The 22,616-nt window shown below is 43.5% G+C and overlaps 3 protein-coding genes across 17 annotated transcripts; 2 read left to right on the forward strand and 1 right to left on the reverse strand.

Annotated features, from left to right (window-relative positions):
* Positions 1-660: 660 nt before the first annotated feature.
* Positions 661-9,839, forward strand: LOC1275569 (sodium/hydrogen exchanger 6). Of its 12 annotated transcripts, none has more exons than XM_061662613.1 (14): positions 673-1,295; positions 1,891-2,207; positions 2,279-2,565; positions 2,634-2,881; positions 2,950-3,152; positions 3,218-3,329; positions 3,413-3,566; positions 3,635-3,686; positions 4,019-4,048; positions 4,568-4,627; positions 5,067-5,170; positions 5,238-5,346; positions 5,426-5,539; positions 9,649-9,839. In XM_061662613.1, exons 1-14 carry the CDS (start codon positions 1,001-1,003, stop codon positions 9,763-9,765), a joined length of 2,202 nt encoding a protein of 733 aa, XP_061518597.1. In that variant the 5' UTR covers positions 673-1,000; the 3' UTR covers positions 9,766-9,839. The 12 variants fall into 12 exon arrangements, with proteins under 12 accessions (XP_061518602.1, XP_061518605.1, XP_061518608.1 ...); XM_061662615.1 differs by lacking the exon at positions 9,649-9,839 and adding an exon at positions 7,056-9,379; XM_061662619.1 differs by lacking the exon at positions 9,649-9,839 and adding an exon at positions 7,462-9,379 and having other exon boundaries at positions 674-1,295.
* A 1,354-nt stretch (positions 9,840-11,193) lies between these two features.
* Positions 11,194-12,292, forward strand: LOC1275570 (S-phase kinase-associated protein 1). Its single transcript, XM_314827.3, has 2 exons — positions 11,194-11,332; positions 11,492-12,292. Exon 2 carries the CDS (start codon positions 11,557-11,559, stop codon positions 12,043-12,045), a length of 489 nt encoding a protein of 162 aa, XP_314827.2. The 5' UTR covers positions 11,194-11,332; positions 11,492-11,556; the 3' UTR covers positions 12,046-12,292.
* Positions 12,293-13,968: 1,676 nt separating this feature from the next.
* Positions 13,969-20,913, reverse strand: LOC4578076 (facilitated trehalose transporter Tret1). 4 transcript variants are annotated; one of them, XM_001237605.3, is made up of 5 exons: positions 20,747-20,913; positions 16,210-16,492; positions 15,919-16,110; positions 15,592-15,740; positions 13,969-15,456 (listed from the first exon to the last, which is right to left on the reverse strand). In XM_001237605.3, exons 2-5 carry the CDS (start codon positions 16,466-16,468, stop codon positions 14,500-14,502), a joined length of 1,557 nt encoding a protein of 518 aa, XP_001237606.2. In that variant the 5' UTR covers positions 16,469-16,492; positions 20,747-20,913; the 3' UTR covers positions 13,969-14,499. The 4 variants fall into 4 exon arrangements, with proteins under 4 accessions (XP_001237606.2, XP_061513855.1, XP_061513856.1 ...); XM_061657871.1 differs by lacking the exon at positions 20,747-20,913 and adding an exon at positions 16,566-17,812; XM_061657872.1 differs by lacking the exon at positions 20,747-20,913 and adding an exon at positions 17,469-17,692.
* Between the last annotated feature and the right edge of the window lie 1,703 nt (positions 20,914-22,616).

Here is a 22,616-nt window from a genome sequence, read left to right on the forward strand (position 1 = left end):
TAGCGCTAGGACTCCAGGAGTTACACCCTGCATCTGAGACATGGACTACAAAGATCGTCGGAAGGAAAAGCTAACCAAGACCGCCCGGATCCTGACGAGCATAGGACAATCCACAAAGTAAAGCCCAAGCTGAGGTGTCAGAGGAAGTACCCTAAACGCGTCCTACGAGATTCCAACAACATGCAAAACAATGGAACGCTTGTGGCGCGCTAAGTTAGTAGAATGGTGATGTAAACAAACCTACCTTTACATTTTTCATGATGGTTGTATTATGCAACGGAAGTTTCTTGATGTAAAACACAAGTTTAACTGGTAAAACTACACTTCCAAGCAGGAAAATTACGACGCACATAAACAACTTCCATGATCCATGAAACCACGAGTGCTACTACCACACTGTTGTTTGCATGTGGAAAGCTACGGTCATCTAAAATGACACATTGCAACACAAAAGTGAAATAAAAAGATATTCAAATGAAAAAAATAAAGATATCAGAAAAAAGCTAGAAAATTGCGAAACATGTACAAAAAACTATAAACAAAATTACGTTTCAATTTTTTTTTATTTTTTTCGAGTGCCATGCACTGCTCGAACACATTGTCATCGTGCGTTCGAGCAGCAGCAACCAACTGTCAAACTACTGGCTGTCATAACAAAAGACGAAAGAAAAAAAAAAATCAATTCCATAATCAACAAAACGAAGTGGAAGAGCAGTCCACAACGGAATAACAAAGGCGAGAAGAGCAGCAGCGGCTGAAGGTGTGCTTTTCTGCGTTGGCCCCGGGGTTATTCCCCCAATTTCGTGTAGTTCACGCTCGAGAAGAATCGCGAGAAAAGTAAAATCGAACCCGCAATCATCCAGCTCCCTGCCGTCACCGTGCACCGTTCGCAGTAGCTAGTCGATACCAAGTGTCTCGGTCCGCCGCCTGTCCGGGGGATCCACACGGGGAGCCTGATCCGATCCGGGCCAACATAGCCCAACCGGGCGAGGGTACAGCAATGTTTAGGCGGCGTGCGGCGAAATCGGCCACCAGCCACCAGCAGCGCTCCCGGTACCGGTTCCTGCCCGCCGTGGTGCTGCTGGTGCTCGCCCAATGGTGCCTGCTGGATGCGGTCGTTACGGCCGAATCGACCGACATCGAGCTCGATGCGAAGGCAAACAAAATCCATCAGATCGATTCGCTCAATCTGTTGCTTTACACCTTCCTGCTAACTTTGACGGTGCTAACGATATGGCTGTTCAAACATCGGCGCGTCTCCTGGCTCCATGAGACGGGGCTGGCCGTGATTTACGGTAAGTGAAAAGTTTCTCCCAACATGTCTTTTCCTTTTTTTCTCTTTCCAATTCTGTCCTAGCTTCAGTGAGTGGCGTGAAATGTTACGGTGCGGTGTTATCAAAACCAACGAAACTAAACGGGAAGGAAAGCAAACCGGAAAGAAAATCGGATTATTCCAATATTAACGCGCGGTCTGTAATCAATAGTACGGCTGTGCGTCGCCCAGCGCGTTCCCATATGGTACGGCTGTACGGGGACGGATCATTTTACAGTGCTGATAGTGGAAGGGGACATACAAAGCGGCGGCAGCGAGGCTCGAATGACTAATGCGTTTTGCGCAACGGCAGTACACACTGTATGGTAGTGCGATGTGTGTTCCTCCCCTGCATGGCCTTCTAATGGTCATGTACGTACTTGCTATATTTACTTTTCGTCGCCAGCTGCAGTTCACGGGAAACCGGCTGTGATAATATAACCACGACAATGTGCGCTCATATGTAATTACTTGTGAAGAAGAAAAAAAAGGTTTTATGCAAATTAGTGTAACTGTTTGATAACAACTGTTTTTTGTTTGTTTTTTTTTCTCCCTTTCTTCCCTTCCTCTACCACCAGGCCTCATCGTGGGAGCCATCATCCGCTACGCCGGCACCACCACCCCAATCATACACGTTTCGGTGGAAGCGGAACCGGATGCCAAGTTCAACCAGAGCCTCCCACCGGACACGCTGTGGCTCAAGTTTCCGGGCAATCTTCCGCACGGTTCCGACCAGCCGGTAAAGGCGAACAAAACGTACACGTACAGCTTTCGGGGCGAGCTGGGCAATGTGGAGGAGAACGAGATCGACCTGAAAGCCACCTTTGATCCGGAAGTGTTCTTCAACATCATCCTGCCGCCGATCATTTTCCACGCCGGGTACAGCTTGAAGCGGGTACGGTTTAGAGTTGTTGCAGGATTTTATCTGCAGATTACTGATTGAATTACAATTTTGTATTATTTTAGAAATACTTTTTCCGCAACCTTGGTGCTATTTTAATGTTTGCCATCATCGGCACCACACTGTCGGCGTTTTTGATCGGTGCGCTGATGTACGGTTTCGTGCAGCTGATGCCGAAGCTCAAGTCGAGCTTCACCTTTCTGGACACGCTTTACTTCGGGGCACTGATTTCACCGACCGATCCGCTTACGATACTGGCCATCTTTAGCGATATGCATGTGGACGTGAATCTGTACGCGCTCGTGTTCGGCGAGAGTGTACTGAACGATGCCGTTGCGATCGTGCTAAGTGGGTGAGTAGAATAAGGATTATTGTTAATTAATCAAATTTGACTAATTATTGTATCTTTTGCGTGTGCAGCGCTATCCAAAACTATGGCGAACATTACTCGAGCAACGGCGAGTTTGAAGGGCACGCGTTTCTCCGCTCGCTGGGCGATTTCTTCAGCGTGTTTGCGTTCTCGCTGCTGATCGGCGCCTCGATGGGTTGCGTGACGGCAATGATGACCAAGTTCACGCGGATACGAGACTTTCCGCTGCTCGAGTCGGCCCTGTTTGTGCTGATGTCGTACAGTACATTTTTGATCGCCGAAGCGGCCGAGCTAACAGGTAAGTGAAGCGATAGGGGATTATTTGGACGTCTAGAGTTACCATTTATTATATGTTTTAACTCGCAGGAGTGGTCGCGGTACTATTCTGCGGCATCTGCCAAGCGCACTACACGTACAACAACCTGTCCGATGATTCCCGCACGCGCACGAAGCAGATATTTGAGCTGCTTAACTTCCTGGCCGAAAACTTCATCTTCTCGTACATCGGCGTGTCCATGTTCACCTTCCCGAAGCACCACTTTGATCCGCTGTTTATTTTTACCGGTTTTGTAAGTGTTTCAGGGCTTTATGAGTGCCTCCCTGTACGATATTAATGTTTGTTACCCTTCCACAGATGTGTGCGGCTATAGGGCGTGCTGTAAATATTTATCCCCTGTCAGCCCTACTAAATATAGCTAGAAAGCCAAAGATTTCGTGGAACTTCCAGCACATGCTGTTCTTTGCCGGTACGTTGCCCGCACGTTCACGTACTGCCTCATTAAGCAGTGAAATGTCTTTAATGTCTTTACTTTATGTTTCTTTCGCACAGGCCTACGAGGTGCCATGTCCTTTGCACTGGCGATTCGCAACACGGTTTCCGACGCAAGGCAGGCAATGTTAACGACCACGTCGCTCATTGTCATTACGACCGTGATCATCCAGGGTGGGGCAGCCAACTTTCTGCTCAACTGGTTAAATATTCCGTAAGCAATAATGTTGCAGTAGGGTCAAGCGAACCATTCATTTCTAATGTCTCGACGACTCTTTTCAGTGTTGGTGTTGATGATGAAACAGAAGTTCTACCCTACCAAGGCGTCCGAAGCGTAAGTAAAGCAAAATGATGTTTTAATTATCGGTTTTTTTATATCTTCCATTGCACTTTAGTGTTGCACTGTGATAACAAACGGTCATAAAGCCACCCTGGCCTAAATAATGCATCTCTTTTAAAATATTGGTTGTGCTAATCCTATTTTAATTTTACAAAAAAACCTCACCGAATCAAAACGAACGCTCTGCTTGATGCAAATTCGTGAGGAAAAAAACTACTCTCGAAAATAATTCTGAATCGTTATTATTTCCATAAACAATGTACACCACTGGCGCACTGTTCTCTCACCACCACCCCTCTTACCAACACTCACAACCCAAAAAAAAGGTGTACAATTCGATGGAGAACACAGCTGGGGTATGTGTAACGAAAACAGTGAAGAAGCATGTCCTAACGCATTAGGATTGTTGTTCGTTGTTTGATCATTAGCTAGTGGAGTTGATGAATGATATTCTAATATGTGTGCATGCCTGTCTTCCTCGCCCAAATACTGTTGTATGCGTGCGTGCGTGTTTGCTTCGTTCGTTAATCGATGCGATCGGCCGATTTTCATCCAGCTGCTTGCGTCCAAATCCTTTCGTCCTATGCGTGTTTGCGTTTCCATGGTTTCGTCGCTTCTTTCGAATGTTCCTTCCCATCTTTATCGATTAAGCGTTGCTTAGCTAGTGTCACTCGTCGCATACAGCAGTCGGTGTAGATCATTGCGCTTTCCCCTTTCACCTTTCACCTGCCATTTATTTGTTTTGAAATAGCGTATTTGCACCATTCCCTAACAGCAACAACAACAAAAAAACTAATCCAACACAAATGTTTCTCCATCATTGCTTTTCGCACATTTCGGCACACAAATCCTGTTCGGTCGGTTTAATTTTAAAGTCGATCGACGTTGGTTTAAACCTTAGCCAACTGCAAGTTAATAGGAGGGCAAGTTCTCTGGTAAGAGGCGTTTATTACATTTTTACCTTCAAAATTGTACTAGTTAAATTGAAAAGTAGTATGCAATAGGTTTAAATTAGTATTATTTATTAGATTAGTTTGGTAGGTTGTATTGGAAAGAACATTTAGTCAAAAAAGACTTAGTGAAGACGATTCTTTAGTATTATTTTGTGCTTTCGGAGAACTTAGACCCCGAATCGTGATCTACCCCGCAAACACACATTATCATGCATTTTCCTATTGTTTTATCACACTCATCACCGCTAAAGTCACATTCCTTACATGTTTTAATTGGTATTCATTCCTCCCCCAAACCAGTTAGCCTTGGGCTTTTATTTGGAATTGTTACGCTAGTTTGCTGTTTGACTGTATGAGAGCTTAAACGCTTGTCTCCAGCTATCTTTAATAGTAATGTTTCCGTTTTACTTTATGCGCAAAGGATTTGGAAAATCCGGACAGTGAGGGTGCCACCACACCGGGAGGCACAAGGAGGGGCCACGAAAAGGCCGTTTTAGCTCGGCTGTGGGGCAATTTCGACTCAAGGTAGGAATTTAGTGTGTTATTGGTTGATTCTTACTATTACTAATTCTAATTTTATGCCCATTTTCAGGTACATGAAACCCCTGCTAACCCACTCGCGTCCAACATTGCTCGAGACGCTACCCGTTTGCTTGAGCCCGCTGGCTCGTCTGCTTACCACCACCGAACAACTAACACAGGTGTGTACAGAAAAGCATTCCTCCATTGCTGCGTTATTGCTAAACATTTCATCCACAACATTCGTTCATTCAATTGTAGGACGGGCCAACGCGTCGCTCGGACTCCGATTCCGATCTGTGCATCGACGACGACGATCGTGCGTCGCGCGGCGGTCCCGCCGACGGTACCGGCCGAAGGAATTCAATCAATCGCGTAAGTATACGCCTCGTTTCGGACGATCGCAGCACGATATTTGCAAGCTATAAAAACCGCGACTAAAAAGCATCCGTTGCGCGGTGTAGTGTGCGCATAAGAGCAGATGAGCTTGTGAAAACTAAACCCACTCACACTCGTAGGGAACAATTGCATTTTAGTGCATTTTGTAGTAAAGGAAGAAAGGAGGGGGTTAAGTAAGGAATTTTAACATAGCATCTCCTGTTCTCTCTCTTTCTATTAAACCGTGGTTGGCAAACGTAAAAGAAAATGCATGAAATAGTTCTACTAGTACTAATACTAACTCATAAATACACATAAACACACTCACATTCACACTCCCTCATCGCCCAATGGTAGGCATATAAGCATTGGAAGGAAGAAGCGTACAGTAATTAAAAAATATGCAGTCGTGCCTCGCTTGCGGTGTGCGCATTTGCCCGTAAGCGTGTTTGTTTTTCTTGTTTTGTTTGGTGAGTGTCTCGGGATTATTGTTAGAAAAAAAAGGTGTATTAATGGGTAGTTAAACCCTACTATACTATAACGGTGGTATTTATCTTTGTCTAGTCAAATGGGAACGTTTAGTTTAAAAAGGAAAACGGTGTAGCAAGTTGCTTTTTCTTAGCAGGAACATAAAATAAGCGAAATAATTGTATAATTGTGCATAAAACAGAAGCGTATGTGTAGCGTAGTTGAGGCTACCCTCAAGTGAGGCGTCCCTAAAGTAAAGACTGGCCGTTTGTGGAATGAATGGTGATAGAAATTTTCTGCCAGTTTTTATACCGCCAGGGGCCTATATATTGGGTCGCAGTATATTGAATTATTGAACCTTACACAGAGAGAGAGAGAGAGAGAGTTGAAGTAGTATCATCCAGTGGGTAGACGCATAGATAACATTCTATGTTAATGAATAATGTGAATTGTTGGCGCAGCATTAGCGTGTGTACGTCCAGAGAAAGGCCATCAGTAGAAGAGTAACGATTAGTTTTCTTAACCTGTATGATCTACTTACTTACTTAACCGTTGATTTCGTTGATTGTGATCTAAATAATGTATCCCTATTTTTTGCATGCATGCGCTTACCTACGTAACCTACGACCCCTTTTCACGACCCCCAATTTTGACCCAAACCCCCGCGTCTGTGCACTGTCGTGTGCGTGATTCAACTGTGTGTAATTGTTCTTACTATTGGGTGTCACACGTCGTCCCGTATGTATGCGTCCAAACAAATCATAATTTTCTTGCAACTCGCAACAACAACGACAACTGAAACAAAACCAACAAATCAATACACACGCACATACTCTCTTCCGCCTTGTGCTATAATTTCCCTACAATCTACTACTATCGACAACAATTGCCACCGACCACTCTCCAACTACTACAACTGCAACTACTACCACTACTACTACTTCTACTACTTTCTCGTCTGGCGAACTCCCGTTTTGGCCACCGATTTCACACACAAACCTAAACTAATCACTAAACCACCAATACTACAACACAACCCGTGCAGCGACAGCAACATTCCGATGCGGCACACGAAGCTAACGATGCGATCAACATACTAAGTAGTTTGGGATCTAATTTTATGTGAAATAGTAAACCACCATCCGGTTATTTGGCTGGTATTTGGCGTATGTTTGCAAACAAAATGGCGTTATATATATGGGGTTATGCTTTTTGTTTACCTAATTTTCTTTTTTACTATATTTAGTTTTGTTTCGGTTGCATGTTCTCTTTCTTTTTTCTAAATTTCATTTTCATTTCACTGTTTGCAACAACATTTTATACATTCTTATCCTTTTGTTTCGTATATTAATTGGCATTGTAACGTTTATTCTTACGATTGTTTTTTTGTTTCTTCCGATTTTTACATGACTCTTATCTCGTCTCTTTTCGGTGCGTTCGTTGGTGTGCAGCAGAAACGTACTGTTTAAGCTGATTGTTGGCCCCGTTATCTAGTTTTCCCTCCCTCTCTCTCTCCTACCTCCCTCCACGAATTGATTTGCTCAACAGATGTGTGAATGCAGATGTGAACGTCAAAAGTGAAACGAGCAAAACTCGATCAAAAAACGTGTTAATGTTTTGCCATAGGGTTTTATTGTGTTTTTTTCTTCTTTGGTATTATTTAGCATAATTTTAAGTTTACAAAATTACACTATCCTGTTATTTAGTGTTTTAGATTCGATAGTTTTTTTCATTATTGGGGTGTATGGGTTTTTTTTTCTGGTAAATTGTTTGATCAGCGAGAAACGACAACAATACAACGACCCTTCCGTTTATATGCTGTTTAAAGTCTTTCATCTAAAACATTTATTGTTTTACAGTGTTTTCCAAGTCAGTTTCAAATGTGGACAACATTACTCACCACCTCCAAGATGTTTTTCAACAGCTGGCAAATGGTGTACTTGCCTCAAAATTAAATTTCAGTTCTTACACATGATTCTCAACACACCACAAAGAACTGTCAAACTCAATCCAGCTTGAGACGTGTTGAAAATCATGTGGAAGAACTGAAATTTTATTGTGATGCAAATACAACATTTGACAGCAACTGGAAAACATCTCGCAATCAATGAAAAATGATGTAGATATTCGAAATTGACTCGGAAAACCTTGTATAATTGAATTGGTAACGAATTATGTTTAATTTTGTAGTATTCAAGTATCATTTGTAAGGAAGAGATACGAAACCAATTTTAAAGTAATAATTATGAATGGTACAAATAGAAAACATGTTATTTTAAAACCGATCTGGCGGGTTCTGTTTTAAGAAGTTAATCAGTCCACGTTTTGTTCCGCAATTCGATACGATTTTGTGCAGTATTTGATGCAACCAAACTGTTGTCAACAATAATCATACGATGCAGCTATTCAGCTCTCTTGCAGCGAATTTTCTCCCCATTTTACGTTCTGGTTTTGATGATTATTTATCGCTACTACTTTTGTTTGTATTTACCCGCCTGGTTTTTTGTTTTGTTTACAAAGATTCCGTTTTTATAGTTACCCCACACGATTAGTGAGTAGTAGATTGTAATTTGAAGAAGAAAAAAAAAAGATACAAAACTCCCCTCTGTGATTGGTCATTGCTTTGAAGAGACAGCAAAGCAGCAGCAGCAGCAGCAGGAGCAGTAAGATGTTTCGACTTTGGTAGATTGGATTTAAGAAAGAGAGAAAAACAAAAACAAAATAAAATCGTACACTGTACTTAGTGCGTGAGTAATACACACAGGTTTGAACGTTCGTTGATTGTAAAGCTCAAACGTATAAATTGTTAACGCTTGCCAATGTGTCAAAGAATGTAATGCAACACAAATATTGATACAATATTCCCGTTGAAAAAAGAAAACCTCCCCAAAAAAAAACAAACGAATACGCTCCACTAAAACGCTGCGTCGAGAGAGAGTGTGTGTGTGTGCAGACATATTGGTTTTAATGCATTATGAGTTCCTTAAGTGATCTTGCTACTAAAGCAGAGGCGCATTGCGTTAGTGTACTATCGGTTAGCGGTAATTCAAGATAATTAGATATGGTGAGTAGATGGGAAAACACAGATACTGAAGGTAGATTTGTATAGCAATGTGCTACGTTAAGAGTTTCGTCGAGCTGTACGTAAGTCACCAGCTTCACCGTAACCTCGATCGTGATCGATACTAAGCCGACAGTTTGACAGGATAGTAAACGAAGGTGCTAGCTAGACGGATACGATGGCGGAATTAGTCAGCCATCAGCAGTACTCGATGCAGCTGCAGATTGTTTAGTTAATTCTTACGAAAACAAGGAAGAATCCAAACAACCAACTATTATGTGCATTAAATACACTGATATTAAATGAGACCTGTATCTGTTACTACTTTGTATTTCCTAGTTGCGCTATCATAACCTTTTCTCTTTCTCTCTTTCTCTCTCTCTCTTTCTCCCTCTCTTTCTCTTTTTAACGTTTTTTCTACCCTCTGTATAATGGTTCCATAATCAACCTCTCCACTCCGGATGTGTGGTGTTACTACTTTAATCCGAAAATTGAAATGCTTCTCCGACGGACGTTTTTTTTTAATGTGTTGTTGGTTGTCTGACTAAAAATATCGTCGTTGTTTTAAACGATTTAGCTAGAAATCATGGACGACAGTGATCATGGGACGTTCCGTGTCTCTTCCTCTAGCAACATTGCTAACCGCATCATACAGCAGGGAAGAAGAGCTAGTGGAAAAATATTCCATTTTTAAACTAGATCATCCATTAGATATTGATATTAAACTGCCATCCTAACAATGAGATACTTAGCTCCTAATATTAGTTAGCTGTAGGGGAAAGCGGGGCAAAATGGGCATGTGGGGCAAAATGGGCACCCTCTATTTAAGCATTATTTGACTACAAAGCTACTTTCCAATGCTCAAAATGTATTCATTAGAGTATTTTATGAACACCATGTAAGTTTCATAACCCTAACACAACAAATAACCAAGAAAAGTGCAAAATAAGGTTTAGTAGCATATTGATGTAATTTTTGTCACTTCGAAAATAAGCTTAACCCAGTGTCACAGGGATGCGTTGAAGTTTTACATTATATATTTTTAAAGATATGATATTTCTATACAATTTGTCTGAAGAAAGCAAGGCGATCGAATGCGTATTTTTACTAATATAACATAAAATACAAAAATGCTTCACGTGGGGCAAAATGGGCAGTTACGCTTGGGGCAAAATGGGCAGATACTTTTGACAAATGGCGTTTGGTGAGGCTATGGTGTTGTATTTGTCGCCTCAATAATGATAACAGACACAGCTTCAAAAGAATCGATTTTGTAGATTTAAACGTGTAAAAACTGTTTTAATTTTGATAACATATTTTTGGAAGAATTTTAAGGGCTTTCCTGACCAGCAAAACAAAAGATAGAACGAAAATACAATTCACGAAACGGTGCGCAAAAGCATAGACCATTACCTAAGCGCAGTTGTTGTGGCCCATTTTACCCCAGTGTTTTGACGTTTCACAGTTTGTTTACATATGCCCATTTTGCCCCAGGGCTATGCCCATTTTACCCCGCGTGTCAAAATAGCTTCTCGTAAAACATCAACTTTTATTTTACACTGTTTTCATGATTTTAAGTTGTTTTCATTCTATGTGGCAATTTTAATCCATAGATAAATAGTGGAGGCATACAATAATGCATGAATAATTGTGTTTTGTGGCATATTCAATGGAATATTCAGTAAACTGCTTAACATGCCCATTTTGCCCCGCTTTCCCCTACTTGGCTGTACGTGAAATTATTGTTTGTGACTGTGATATTTTAGAGACAAAAATGTTGCTGTTCTCAATTGTTTAGGCCTCTTTTTTTCAAATTTTGCTGTTAAGTAAGTATTTTATTCTATTTCTGAATTTTTAATTTCATAAAATGTATCTAATACGCTAAACAATGAAGGTTGTTTTGTTGCAAATACAAAGCATGCAATGTGTATTTCACTTCTACATGAAAATAAATGTAACACAGCACTAAAGTGCTTAATGAAATGCTCCGTAGTAGAATTTCAATAAGTTTCAAATTATCAACAATCGATCTCTACTTTCAATTCATGATAATATGACCGTCTCTAATAACCGTCAGTTCAAAATCGATCTAAAAATCTTGCCCTCTAATTTCGAAATCCTCTGTGTTCTGCTGCTGTCAAAAGTGACATCTGAGCCTATTATGGCCCAACCCGTTTTCTGCTAGTTTTGAAGCCCCATTTCGTCTCGTAAAGCGCTTCAGCATAAACACGCAGAAAATTTTCCTACCAGCGCGTTTTACGGTAAGTAATTTAGGGTTTTTCGCTTGTTTCCTTTGCTTACTGGAAAGCTCCAGCCATTGCACTTCCATTGAAAGTAAAAATTGGCTAGGAATTACGTGCATCGCGTGCCAAAAACGTGCGCTAACATTTCCTTGTTTTTCGCTCTTTGTGTATTTTTAGAGTGCTTCCTAGGAATCGATAATCTCGCCCTAACACACACACATACAAAAACAAATACATCCAAGATGCCTACCATCAAGCTGCAGTCGTCGGACGGGGAGATTTTCGACACGGACGTACAGATCGCCAAATGCTCCGGCACCATCAAAACGATGCTGGAAGATCTGGGCATGGACGAGGGGGACGATGAGGTCGTGCCGCTGCCGAACGTCAACTCGGCCATCCTGCGCAAGGTGCTACAGTGGGCCACCTTCCACAAGGATGATCCGATCCCGGTCGAGGACGACGACAGCAAGGAAAAGCGCACCGATGACATCAGCTCGTGGGATGCCGACTTCCTGAAGGTGGACCAGGGCACCCTGTTCGAGCTGATCCTGGCCGCGAACTATCTGGACATCAAGGGGCTGCTGGATGTGACCTGCAAAACGGTGGCGAACATGATCAAGGGCAAAACCCCGGAAGAGATTCGCAAAACGTTCAACATCAAGAACGACTTCACGCCGGCCGAGGAGGAGCAGGTCCGCAAGGAGAACGAGTGGTGTGAGGAGAAGTAGTAGTGTGGCGGCGGCGGCGTCTCTTTGCTTGTTTCTGTGCAGGGTTTGCAGCTATATCTATGCGCTCCGGGGTCGGGTGATTGTGTTTCGTGTCCAATAAGCATACGTTATACCTTCATGTAGATCGATAATCCATCTGATTGGTTAACTAATTTTTTTGTACCACCATACTTGAATTTTTATTTTACTCGGTTCTATGAAGTGGAACATGAATAAACGCGTTTCTGCTACATAAAACACAAGCAAAGCGGTTTATTTTCCTTTTTGATGTTGTAGTGTTAAAAGAAATCTCCCCTATAGGTGTGAGCAGAATAATACAACATAACTTTTCAGAAGGAATCGATCGTGCATACATAAATCAATCCAAAAAGGTAAGTAATGGACTAGCTTTAGGTTGCTCATTACAATTTATTATTAATTATTGTTATTTCTTCCTCATAAAGGTGCTTGTGTCTCTCCAGTATCAACAAAATTGTCGGACAGCTGGATATATTTGCTAAAATACGTTGGAACAGAAAAGAATACGACGCATGTAAGTAAACAAACACTGAGTTAAATTGTTCACATACATTTTTTACTTTTTCTGAATGTTTTCCCTGAATCGATATCTTGTTCCGGACACTGTTTATAACACTTTTTTTAAATTTTCTCATTTAAAATTTTCACAATTTTTGCAAATTAGGCCCTATTTCTATTTGTGTCATGTCATCATTACTTCTAACAACAATTCGTAATTAAAAAACTAAAAATATCATATACTTTACCATTCTGCCAGTTATGTTGCTAGGAAAATGTACGAAAGTGATAACATGAAACAGTTACACTCGCAATTTGCTTTAAACTATTCTACAAAAATGTACATCAATCGATGTAGAATACTTTTTCAAATTTACAAAACATAACTCAATTCAATCAATAGTTCAATACTTTCGCAAGTAGAGTGAAAATTGTGTAAAATCTAAGAAGCAGTTTATAAATTGTAGTGCATCTAGCCATTAAAAGAGACACAAATTCCTGCTTATATTACCATTTCAATATTGCCTTAATTAATAAGTTAAATATACAACTTTCCTAACAAGTTGAAAATGTATAAAAACGCAGATAAATGCAAACTCCAATACAGGGTTTTCCAAGTCATTTTCGAATATAAATAAATATAATATAAGTAATAAATATAAGTTAAATAAGTAGTAAATAAATATAAGTCATTTTCCTCAACGTGCAAGATGTTATTCCACGTCGATCTGACAATTTATTTTCATCATAATATTTTTTTTTAATTTCTTCAACATGATTTTCAACACTTCAACGGGCTGCTGCCATCGTTTTTCACCGAAGTTTGCCGCATGATCGCATTACCCGTTGACAGTTGAAGTGTTGAAAATCATGCTTAACAAATTAAAAATTATTACACTGTGTTTCGGATCAGTTTCTAATGTAAACGGCATTACAGGGTTTTCCAAGTCAGTTTCGAATGTAAACGTTGTCATTCACCGTGTGCAAAATGCTAATCCACATTAAGCTGATATTTCATTTCCATCGTCATAATTTTTAATTTCTTCAGCATGATTTTCAACACATCTTAAGCTGGATTGAGTTTGACACAGTTCTTTGGGGATGTGTTGAAAATCATGTTTAATAATTCAAATTTTATTTTGATGCAAATACATCATTTGACAGCCGTTGAAAAACATCTCGGAGGCGGTGAATAATTATGTGCACATTCGAAAGTGAGTAAGAAAGTAACTTGGTGTTAATAGTAACACCCCGATGTGGGAAAAAATAACTAAACAACCTTTACTTACCCTGCCAACATGTGCGGGCGATGGATTAAGATAAGCATGAAAATTTATCAATATTCAATTACCATTTAAAAGATGGATTAGATTACAACAACAAAAACACCCAAACAAACGGTCACAGTTTTGTGATAGATTCGAATTTTCTTTATCTTTGTAAACTGGGATGGATTGCATATATTTTGTTTCCCACTCGGTTTTGTTTTGTTTTGTTGTAGATATAGTAAGTAAACCTCCCGTTGTCGTCTTTAGAATGGTTTGGGCCACCGCAGAGGGTTTCGCAGGCAGTGTGGTGTGGTGTGGTCTCGTTGATATACCTCTTTATCACGCCCCTCCCCCTTTCCCCCAACTAACGCGCCCCGTTTTAATTCGACCGGCAGCAGCTACACCGGCAGGTGGTGGTAGAGCTTCATAAGTGAAATGCGTGTCGCCCTTTTTTGTTCAACAATTAAAAGCGAAAAAAGGAAACAAATCGCACATAATCTTTAATGTACCGGTGCCTTATCACAGTTCATGGTTCCATTGAGTTGTTCATTTTGTGTGTGTTTTGCTTGTAAGAAGAAGTGTTCGGTTCGGTGGAGCGATGTTCGGTTTTGTTCGCAAATAGAGCTCCTTTTCCAGCTCCGAACCTTCCCCATTCCAATGCAAAACGCCTTTAGGCTGCTTCGTTCGCTTTCAGCATCGTTTTCATCTCCACCTCCTGCTTGCTGTCCGGTGACGACTGCTTTTTGCCCCGGAAATGGCTTTCAATGTCTTCCAGCGTGCGGCCCTTCGTTTCCGGCAGGAAGAAGTACACGAACGCAATGCCGAGCATGGACAGGCAGCCGAACAGGATGAACACGTTCGAGTTACCGATCGTTTCCACCAGCGAGGGGTAGATCTTGAGGATGATGAACGACATGGTGTAGCCGAAGAAGATCGTCAGCCCGGACGCAAAGCCACGAATCTTGGTCGGATACACTTCCGCATTCATCGAGAAGGGTAGCGTAAGGAAGCCAAGCGTCGCAGTGAAGATGAACGCCACCAGCAGCACGGTCGGGATCCAGCTAAGCGACGTTCCCTTCACCGGATGGATGGCACAGACCGCCAGCCCGAACATGCACGTCGCCATACCGAACCCAGAGAACAGGGCCGGCGGTCGGCGACCGAACTTGTCCGAAATGAACGACATCAGCACGGTGGTGACGACACGCGTCAGCCCCACAAACACCGCACTCAGGAACGGGTCGATCGCAACGCCCGCTTCGATCGAAAAGCTGGCCGCGTACACGATAATGACAAAGATGCCGGTAAACTGCTGGAAAAAGAAGAACGTGCACATGATGGCGAGCGGTTTGTACACTTCCGGCTTCTTCAGCTGATCGAGCTTCGACTTTTTGCCATCCTGCGCCGACCGGAACCGGGCAATGTTGTCCTCGAGCGCCTCCAGCTCGGCCCGTATCTCCGGATGATTCTCCTCCTTGATGGCGCGCACCACCTTGAGGCAGCGTTCCGCCTTCGGCATGCGCTTCTTGCTCACCAGCCAGCTCGGGGACTCGGGCAGCGGTATAACGGTGAGCAGCGACACGACGGTAAAGATGCCGCAGATCATACAGACGAACCGCCAATCATTCTGGCAAACGGTACACGGGAACAGGAATGCACAAGAGAGGGATTAGTGAACAATTGCATTGCTATTGTGCCCGGTGCGGTTCTCAATCAATTCCGAGCAGGCTGATAAGCTCGATTGGCGTCGTACACCACCTACCTTGAACACATAGCCGAGCGTGTAGATACTAAGCATGCCGATCGCGGTACAGAAGGCGGTCAGCAGCGTGAGGCGCCCGCGAAGATTTGGATGGGCGACCTCGGCCGCGTACACCGATGCTGGAGTGCTAGATAAGCCTATCGCAATGCCTGTCCGATTGGGAGTAGGGGGAAGAAGAGGCAAACAACAACAACAAAAACACCGTATCATTAGTGATGGCCATTATGTTTTTTTGGGGTGTCAAGAGGCAATAGATACTGCGACGGACGGCAAAGAAAGCAGATAAAACTGCCGACGGTTGTGACACACACACGCACACGTACGTACCTATAATTATACGGGCCACGATTAGCTGGATAAAGAGGGTCGCACTATCGGTGCGGCTCGCGAACGACATGATGGCCCAGGAAACGATCGATATGATGTTGATAAAGTAGAGCGTTTTTTTGCGTCCGACCTTGTCGAGCAGGTAGCCGGAAAGCAGCCCCCCGAACGGGCACATAATCGACGTGATGGATGCTGTTTTTTCAGAAAGAATAGAAACGCAACAAAAAGTGTAAATTGGTTGAGCCTTCCAAGCGCTTCCAGAAGAAAGCACGTGCTACCGCGTACACCTACCGAACCACGTGGCGTCCGATTCCGTCAGCACCACCGAGGTGGTCGAGTTCGTCAGCTCGATCATGGCGATGGACGGGAAGCCGATGCCCATGCCAGACGAGATGATCGTAATGTTGGCGACGACGGCCGTCACGATCTGCACGATGGCGGCACGGCGCGTCAGCTGCGTCAGGACGGCATGCGTGGGGCTTTTCGAGGGCGATTGCGGCTGCTTTTCGGTCAGGGCGGCCTCCACCTCGGCCGTATCTTTGCCGCTCATGGTGTGGTGTGTGTGTGTGATGTCCTGGGAGGATGGAGGAAGAAGAAGAAAAACAGACCGATTAGGTAAAGAATATTTTTGAAACGCGAATTCGTACGTAGTGTGCGGTTGCTAGGGTGGTTACAAGATGGCTAGTACCGATACCGGGGCTTGCTACCTGTTGTTTGCTTGTGACGGTTTAAGAAGCACACGGCCCTGGCTCTTGTTTTTAGCACATCGGAACAAAACTCCACCGAACACCACGAAACACCGAACGCGAATAAGGCAAAAGTGATGCTGTGTGCCCTGCCACACTGAGGGTTCGTTTGTGTGTGTGTGTTTTTTTTAATGAACCGATTATTCCAATCTGCGAGGTAGAGCGATTAAAGCTGGACGCAGCATAATTCGTGCGATCCGTTTTGGGGCGCTGTTCGAAAGGGAAGCATTTCGCTTGGGTTGTTACCTTTCCTCAAAATCAAAGACGATAAAAATCGCCACCATAAATTACGCGAATATATTGACGAAACCGGTCCCGCGGGAATGAGATTTGAGCAGCAGAAGCGCTTGCCACTGGAACACACTTGTCTCGTTGTGCTGTTTGCCAATCAACAAGCGCAAGATACGGCGCATTCTCGTCTCTTCGTCCATCTTCTTCGCAGTTACGCTGTTTCGCGCAAGATTAGGGCACCTTGGACCTTGGAGGGGAGACTTTTCGTTAATCACGCTGTCCGCTTCGGGACGGCACACGTTCCAGTTGGAACCGGTATCGAGGGTTTTGATTGCTGCTGCGGTGAATATCTTTGCCTCCCGCAAGAACCTCCTACCGGTGGGCCTGTGCGGCTTGCTGTGTTGCCTTTGAAAATAATTGACCTCAATCAATGAGCTCTGCGGGAGGGGGCTGGTTGTCGAATGGGTCGAACGGGGGCTTGTTTTGCACACGTCGGCCGTATTTGTGCGTGTCCGTAAACATTGTTGTTCCGCCCCATGCAAAGCCCCGCGTACACGGGAACCGCAAACTTACCACCCAGGCTGCTGGCGCGGGGCTTGAGGCTTGGCAATGTGTTTATTGCTCCGTTCAGGCTTGGCTGGTTTCCAGCAACACAGACACACACGGTCGGCGCAAAATATGGTCGGTGGATCTATTTTTCCCCGTCCGCTAATTTGTGATAGATTTAACACGTCTTTTTTGTTAATATTCGTGTCACGTTTACTCTGCTCCTGATGAGTCAGCCGCCGGCGGCAGGGCCTACTGAGGATGATCAGCTGTCAACAAAAGCACCGAAATCGACTCACACACACCACTCAAACACACGCAGTTATACGTGTTCGTACGCGAAAGTACGAGCATAAATGTTTACCAATAATACCCCGCACGGTGATGTTGCATGTTCCGGAAGGTTTCGTTCGCTTCTTTTTGCGTTTTGCGCGCGCTCCCCGAGAACCGTCAGTTGCGCGAAGCATGCGCAGAGAAAGCAAAACGTAACCGCGAATTGGCGGATTTGAACAACAAAAAAGAAAAAAAAAGAAAAAGAAGGTCACACGGCGTACGGTTTTGACAGCCGCTTGGCGCTTGGTGGAGTTTGCAGCGGCCAGAACCGCATGGGGGCCGCTTTTTCAAATCGAACGCTATTGCGGTTTGGGACGATATATCGGCATTTTGAAAATTTAAAAACAATCAACGGTTTATTTGGTAAGTTTTGATTTATAAAGCTATTTAAACAAACAAGAGTTTTTTAAGCAAAATGTAATTGCTACGTAATACCACTCAGCACAAGCATGGCAAAGAAGAGAAAGATTTACGCAAACAGGTGGCGCTTAATAGTGGACGCAGCGGAGGACGCGACAAACAAAACCCAGGCTGCTAAGATGAATTATGATCAACTTCTGCAAAACGCTGCTGTGGCGCCATTATTGTTTAACACGTTTAGTCACGTGGGTGAACCAACCCGACGCGTTGGTGCTGAAAATCCTTCAAAATTATAAGCCAATTAATAACGGTCCCAGGAACGGGTCCCTTTTCTGGAGCCGTTAGTGGAAGTTGAGCAGCACTGGAGGAGCTCTCCGCATAAGCAGTCCCCTACAGAACGGGGTCTTGTATGTACGGCTACCATCCAACGAACCGGTACCGTGTAACGCGTCACAGTTGTCCACCCGAAGGTCACTCCATGCTGTTGACCCAATCTAATGCCGCAACAACAACAAGAAGACAGGGCCAGCTCTGTGTACGAATGCGAATCAATTACGTTTTATGAGCTGCGGCGGCGGGAGCGGTAGTAGGAGACAACCGTTATTAGCTTCGGTCCTCTGCAAAGCCTGAAGTGGGCAGCCGGTTTAACCTTCATTGGGCCGACTCTTTTTTTTTTTTCTTAATCGATTGGTTAGAGATGATTGGCCTCAAAATGAGACAATTGTTGAGGCGTCAAGTGTACCCAACCCTCACCTCATTTTATCTGAGTTCTTGCTGAGTACTTGCTATATAAACGGTGAAGTTGGAGCAAAGTTCTTTAGCGCTAGAATTAAGCCCGAATGTGTAACAAACAAACAAAAAGTGCCACTTTTCCCGCTCTATTCTTCTCCGGCATCCGGCTTTTTTTGCTCTTCTTTTTTCGAACACTGTTGATAACAAAACCACTCATCATCATCATCATCCACATTTTGCTGCTCTTACGTCATTAGCTCAGGGCGTGCTGGGGTTTGGGGTTGTGCTCCACTATCATTAGTAGGTCGTCGCCGATGATTGTGAGGATCAGCTCTCAGCGGGCCCTGTTCGTCCATTCTTTGACTTTATTCTACCTCAAATGTAGCTTCGGCCATATTTTTCAGCTTGCTGAACTGAACCATCTTCCTCTCCAGTTCGGCCTGTGCCCACAGTATCAGCTTGAAGAGATGCTCCATCCGTGCGGAGGGCAGTTCCCGGTTGTCCCAGAGCAGTAGTGCCTCGTTGACTGTTCGTGCGACCTGATCTCGATGCTGCTGCTCCAGTAACGTACTAAACGAACTAGATGAGTCTGTATTACGAGTCTGTGGCACCATCAACAGTAGTGCCATGGTGCGCTCAATCTCACTGGCCACTTGCTGCGTACGTTCTGGACATTCCCATCGCACCGTTTGTGCGTAGTGGAGCGCATCTTCGACCGAACCAGCCCGTATCAGCTCGATCAGCTGGAGTTGTTGAAGGCGGAACACCATCCAACGGTCACTTTCCGCCAATCCTGGTGCGAAACTGTCCACCAAATCCATTGCTTCCAGTGCGTTGCCTTGTCGGATGGTTTCGATTATCCGGGAGCGGAAGCCTATCGAACACTCATTTACCGTTGGTGTGGTGTTGGATTCTTGGATGAATTTTTCAGCCGCCTCTTTGAAACCCGCACCGATGAAATAGTTCACAATTAGTTGGTTCAGAGATTCCTTCATCGGTGGATATCCTTGAAGGCGTTTGTTCCACTCTTCCACAGATGGCGTCTCAGGTTTCGGTTTGGTTGGATTCATTTTTTGAGGTTCTTCTCTCTCTGGATGTCACTGTTTTTAGGGGACAATCGAATGATTTCTTAATTAACAGCAGATGTGTTTTGTAGCAAAGAACCCCTTTTCCCTGAAAGCGATCGAAAATGTCCAACAACCTTCCAACGGCTACTAGACAGGCCGGAAAGCGAAATCGTCTACCCAACGGGCTGGGTGAGAAATTGTTAACACGTTTTTAAATTTCTTTTTTTTGTTTTTCTAATGCATCACTTTCACTTTCATATTTCACGTTTCTTCCCGCGCGGTTGCTTCCCTGACTGGCTTCAAAATATTCACTCGCCAAAGTGCTGAAATGCACAGACATTTTCCAAAACAAGATTGAGGGACCCACGAAATACACACGATCGAGTTGCCCTTGACCGAAACTACGGGCGACCGGCCGAACATTCTTATGGTGACACTGGCGGATGCGCATCTGCTATTAATAACCGGGACGGTCAAACAGCACTTGCGATTCGGTTGCTGTTTTTCTTTTACAACGATTAACATTTTTTACATTAGATTTTACATACTAAATCTCTGTTTCTGTATCGATGTTGTCTTTTTTTTCGTTTTTTTTTTCTTCCTGTTGCCAGGTTCGAAGTTTTCGCGAGCTCGTCTCGTTCTTGTCGCCTTGCGCCGAAAGCGAAGGCGGATTTTGCACATCGGGTACAACACTCTCTGGGGCAACGCATTGTGCGGAGGTTTATCAAAACAGTGAGCAGAAGTACTTAACACCACACCGAACCCCCAACCATCTCACCCCCTTCTTTAGCCCGCACACCGGGTTACACTTACGCTTCGAGAGAGAGAGAGAGGGACACAGCACGCAAAAAAAACTTTCTGCGTTGATTTAGAACCACGCGACGGTCAGTTCGGCGATTTGGCAACTGCTCGGCTCACTATCTCGGCTGTGTGCGCGCCCTACACGGGGAGCGATCAAACACTAAAGTTCGTTCGCATCATCCGGCTAGACTAAATACGCGGCATTATCATCCGCGTGTGTTGTGCGCGCGCTCGGTCCCGAAGCACCGAAACGCACACTATAGTGATGGGTTATCTGGAATCGCAACCCACGGCTTGGAATCGCTTCCGAGCATTGCTACTCCGGCTCCGATTCCGGCTAAATAAAATCGACGATTGCGCCCGGAGCCGTCCGGAACCGTACGGAGTCGCTAGTCGGCAGCCGGAGCCGTAGGAGCCGTAGGAGGAGCCATTCGGGGCCGACCGGATCCGCGGGTATAGCAGTCGAAAGTTTTCTGAAGCACTTCAACTATAAGCGGTATATGTGATACACAATGTAATACAGTCTTTAACCCCGAGTTACGCAAATAATGCTTTCCAGGGACATTCGCGTAACTCGTAACTCAAATTTCCGCGTAAGTCGAATCTCGTGATTTTCAGCCAAAATATCACTAGTTTTTGTGTAATTTTGCAAGTAGGAGGTGGTTTTAGGCACTTAATTCATTATTAGATATAATTTTGACTGGTGTTTGACTATTGATGTATGAAATCAGTACAATTTGTTCAAATTGTTTGTACAATTTGTTGAGCTCGGTCGACGGTGTTGCGACTAAAGCTAAGTTACACGCGCAATAATCACAAATATCGCGAGAATACATAAAATTATTTAAAACCAGAATCCGTCGTTATCCTGGTCACGGCACCAATGTTCAATCTTACGATTTCGGGCAATGTTCTTTCGCGTTTCGGTGTAATTTTTTCTAGCGTTTTATATTTAAAGGGTGTTGTTTCTCGTATTGTACAATTAGAAGAGATTTATTTCACGAAATCCACTTATACTTATAAACTAATCGATCGTTCCTGAAAGTTCCGAACTTAACGAATGATCTTCGTGTTTCGTCAAACACGAATCAACTGACAGGGCTTCCGTGCCTGAGCCTGAACAAACTGTTAAATTTAGAAAACCGCATATCTTCAAATCCGCGTATAAGAGGTACTATGTATCTCGGAGACTACCTGTATACAGCGATTTCAAACTTTTAGCAAAACTGCAGTTTATTTAGAATTTGGCAATTGTTCGAGGAAATTGTACCAATTTGACGTATGAACTGTCAAAACTAAAAATTCGCGTAACTTGAGTGTTGCATAACAAAGTCTATTAAATACAGAAGTCGATGTATAGCTCGATTTTGGTCCACCATTTTCAAAGCTAAAAGAGTGTTCACAAACGATTCCACACAATCAAACACTTTTTAGGGCCAATTGTGCATTTTCTGCACAAAACCTAGTGTAACTATACTTTTCTTTCTCATGTCATTGTCATTGAGTAGTTTTCTTTCAGTAATTCATTACTTAAAAAAGACCACAATCACGAATCTCTTTAGCTGCACATGATTTGGTCCCAATTTTGGGCACTGATCTTGTTACAATCGATAATTGCACTATAATTGTATTTTTTTTTATATTCGTCAACTTTTTTAAGTACAAAATTATGAACAAACGTTGTAAAAATTACCGAAAATGCAGTCAGACCACAGCATGCACCATAACTAAAACCTCAATGCATGCTACGATGAAGCTATTGAAGCTTTTTCATCTAACTGTCAAAACTTTCCCACGTTTTTTGATCAAATGTTCTGGATGACTCGATAGCTGTATTAAATAGACTTTTATATAGACTTTGATTGATGTATTGCACCTACCT

The sequence above is a fragment of the Anopheles gambiae genome, chromosome 3 (assembly GCF_943734735.2).
Source record: "Anopheles gambiae chromosome 3, idAnoGambNW_F1_1, whole genome shotgun sequence".
NCBI classification, from domain to species: domain Eukaryota; kingdom Metazoa; phylum Arthropoda; class Insecta; order Diptera; family Culicidae; genus Anopheles; species Anopheles gambiae.